Source organism: Triticum dicoccoides, chromosome 1A (assembly GCF_002162155.2).
Source record: "Triticum dicoccoides isolate Atlit2015 ecotype Zavitan chromosome 1A, WEW_v2.0, whole genome shotgun sequence".
Lineage (NCBI taxonomy): Eukaryota > Viridiplantae > Streptophyta > Magnoliopsida > Poales > Poaceae > Triticum > Triticum dicoccoides.
The window spans coordinates 60,349,856-60,353,448 of record NC_041380.1 but is presented as its reverse complement, the minus strand read 5'-3'; the positions used below and the strand labels follow the sequence as shown (position 1 = coordinate 60,353,448).

The 3,593-nt window shown below is 48.0% G+C and overlaps 1 protein-coding gene across 1 annotated transcript; it reads right to left on the bottom strand.

The window, feature by feature from the left end:
• On the bottom strand, positions 1–3,062 carry LOC119362962 (protein Rf1, mitochondrial-like). Its single transcript, XM_037628247.1, has one exon. The coding sequence runs from the start codon at positions 2,843–2,845 to the stop codon at positions 404–406; it is 2,442 nt and encodes an 813-aa protein (XP_037484144.1). The 5' UTR covers positions 2,846–3,062; the 3' UTR covers positions 1–403.
• Between the last annotated feature and the right edge of the window lie 531 nt (positions 3,063–3,593).

Sequence of the window (3,593 nt, the reverse complement as noted above, 5' to 3'; positions counted from 1 at the left end):
TAACATAGAATAGTCCATCGATATGCTCAGGTTCATTATAATTACCCTCAGCCCAACATGCAGTAGATATGCTCAGGTTCAGAGAACTCAAAACAGCCTAATACAGTAGCAAAGAACTCAATGAACTCAGTATTAACATCCACCGTGATATGCCCCTGACTATTAGTTATCTTTCCACCATTATCAAACGCATCACGTACCATACAGCCCTTGCGTAGAGAAGACTTGCAGATTAGGAACATTGCACATTGGATGCACGCCTAGCAGCTAAGCACCGGCCAAGAACACCATGGTGGCACCATCACCCAGCTCAATCTCGGTGAGCGCATGGAAGAGACTCTTGTCCACATCGTTGAGAGAGAACTCCGAACCATGACAAGGCTTATCTGCCAAGTCCAGTGCATCAACTGATTCCACCGAAAAACTGGTACTTTGCAGGGAGCAATTGTATTTGTTCCCGATATTTCCCATTCCCTGAAAAGAGAGACAACAACAACGAACTAGTTGAAGCATCAAGTGATAGGCTCTTCCCATAAACTTTAGACATATATTTTCCGGCCTTGACTATCTCCCCCTTTTCCAATAAAGTTCTGATGACATCATTCACAAGACGAGAGCTAGGAGCACAACCACTCTTCTCCATTGATGAGAACATATTGTCAGCTTCCTCCACTGCTCCTTCTTTTAGAAGGTTTTGTATCATTACTCCGTAAGTGGAAGCATTAGGCACCAACCCGCTGGCTGGTAATGCAGCAAACAAATCATTAGCTTCTTCTCTTCTGTCACCCTTGTAGAATGCATTAATCATGGTATTGAGTGTTGTGATATTGAACTTCACATTCATTGCACGTGATTTCTGGAATAGGACGATCGCTTCATCCGCGCAATTATTTCTACAAAGTCCTCTAAGAAATATGTCGTATGTATGCATGCTCACAGGTGTCCCACTTCCGATAATTTCATGGAGCATTTTCTTTGCAGCAACTGTTCTCCCAGCACGAAATAACCCCTCCAATATGATGTTATATGTAACAATTGTTGGTTTAACTTTCTTATGCAACATTTCTTCTCTGAACAGAATCAACCCATCATCGATCCTTCCACTTTTACAATATCCACTGACAAGTGTACTATACGTAATGGCATCAGGCTCAATGCCAGCTGATGTCATGACATCAAGTACCATGAATGCTTTGCCCATCTCACCAACTAAGCAATATCCGTCAATTAGCGTATTAAACATGATGGCATCAGGTTTCTCACCTATGTCTTTAACCAAGTCAAAGATATGGTGTGCATCCATAACCCTTCCTTCTTTGCATAGACTGTCTACTATTGAATTGAAGAATGCAATGTTTGGACAAATAATACCTTTATTCATCATTTCAGAAATCAATTCCTTCGCTTTGACCAAATCGCCATGTGTACAGAAACCCTGAATTAGGGAGTGATAAACAACTGTGTCCGGTTGTACTCCCGTACCAACCATCTGACTAAACTTATCCATAGCATCAGCTAGCCTACCTGTTCTGCAAAGTGCAGCTATCAGAGTTGAGTAGGTGACTACACTCGGATTGACTCCTTGTCCTAGCATTTCAGTAAATATGAGCATAGCTTCGTCGATCATTCCTCGTTTAGCATATGCATCAATTAATATGTTGAAAACTTGGCAATCGGCCACAATACCGCCGCCTTCCATTGAATTAAAGAGACTCATCATATCAGAAAAGCTTCCTTCATTGCCATACCCATGGAGAAGAATAGTGTAGGAGACGATATCAGGCTTGTGGCCCCTTGCAGCCATGGAAAAGAAAATTTCTGCAGCTTCTTTGCTTCTTCCATGCTTGCAGAGTGAGTCCATGAATGAGTTCCGAGTGACAATATCTGGTATAAGACCCCTGCTTGTCATTTCTCTGAACATTTTAGTTGCCTCTTTCCATCGGCCCAAAGTGGAATATCCATGGATGATGCTAGTATATGTCACCTTATCGGGTGGAACACCGTTATCAACCATCTGCCGAAGGAACGACTCTGCATTGTCCATTGCTCGGGCCTTGCACAATGCATTGATAACCGAGTTATATGTCACCACATTAGGCACAAACCTTTGCTTCGTCATTTCATGGAATAGATTGCAGGCCTTGTCTATTTCACCTTCCTTAAAGAAGCCGTGGATGACTGTGTTATATGACAGAACGTTGGGGGAGCAGACACCTCCTTTTGCCATCATCTGGAGCAGGCCGAGCGCTCGCTGGCTCCTGCTGTCATCACATAAGCTCTTTAGAACTATGTTGTATGAGAAGGAATTAGGCACACAGCCGAGGACGGACATCCTATGAAGCAGCACGTTCACAGCTTCATCTGCCCGTTTTGCACAGCAGAGGCACTTGAGGAGGGTGCTGGCGACGACCTCATTTGTTTTGAGGCCGGTCCTTAGGAGGCGGCCGAAGAAGGCGAGCCCTAGGTCTGGACGACGCACGCGGCAGCAGCAGTTCATCAGGATGCCGTAGGTGTAGATTGTGGGCGGCGCCACCCGCCGGCCGGCTTCTTCTCGGCAGAGACGGTTGAAGAGAGTGAGGGCAAGGGAGGGGCCGTCTCTGCAGGCTTCAGAGGACGCAGCACGGCCGAGGGCGGCAAGGAATCCTTCAAGGGAGCGCTCGGGAACCGGAGTGGCCTGCCGAAACAATTCGTCGAACAGGTGGTGTGCGTCTTGAGGGCTGAGCGTTCCGGCGCGGGCGCGCTCCGTGGCCGCGGCAAAGGCGGCCTGGGGTGACCAGGAAGGTGAGGGTGGCGTGTTGGAGGTGGAGGTGGAGGAGAGGCGGCGGCGGAGGCAGACGCCGGACATGGTCGTGGCAGAGGAGTGGCGCCCCGGGCGTGATGGAAGAGGAAGAATGGCGAAGGCGGAAGCCGTGCGTCGGCTACGTAGAGGAGGAGGAGGAGATGGAGGATGAGCGGCGGCGGCGGAGGAGGAGATGGAGATGAGGAGGATGAGCGGCGGCGGCAGCGGCGGAGGCGTGAGCCGTGCTCTGTGAAATGGGCACGCAAGAAGTAGGGGAAGCAGTTTGGCACTCCTTCCGTCTCCAAATATAAGACGATTTTTGACACTCAAGAAACATCTTATATTTGGAGATGAAGGGAGTATATAAGGTTGGTCGTAATGGGAGGCGGCCGAGGAGCACACAGAGCCGCATCTTTCTGTAACCAGGCCATCACGCTGCTATCTGCGGATACATTCATGTTTTACAGTAATCATTTCGCATATGTGAATACACTGCCGAACCGTACATGCGCACAGTGCATACCTATGCATCACATAGTACTGGCTCCTGTACGGTCTGTCGTCTCGTGCTTGTAATACCCCTCCTTATAGTGATTGCGCCTTCGTGCGTCCGTGGTTTTCTCCCGCAAGGGTTTCCACGTAAAAATCTGTGTGCTCTCGTGTCTTGTTTATTCTCGTTATTGTCTAACAAGTGGTATACAGAGCTAAGGTTTTAGATACAAGATTTTTGAGACGAGAGATTAGGGTTACATCATGTGTGCAGCCGCACACGTCTCTGACGATTCGTCGATCCGTTAGATCAATTTCCACGACT

Bases quoted from the DNA above. Each gene is read 5' to 3' on its own strand.
- LOC119362962 (XM_037628247.1), bottom strand. From the start codon at position 2,845: ATGTCCGGCGTCTGCCTCCGCCGCCGCCTCTCCTCCACCTCCACCTCC.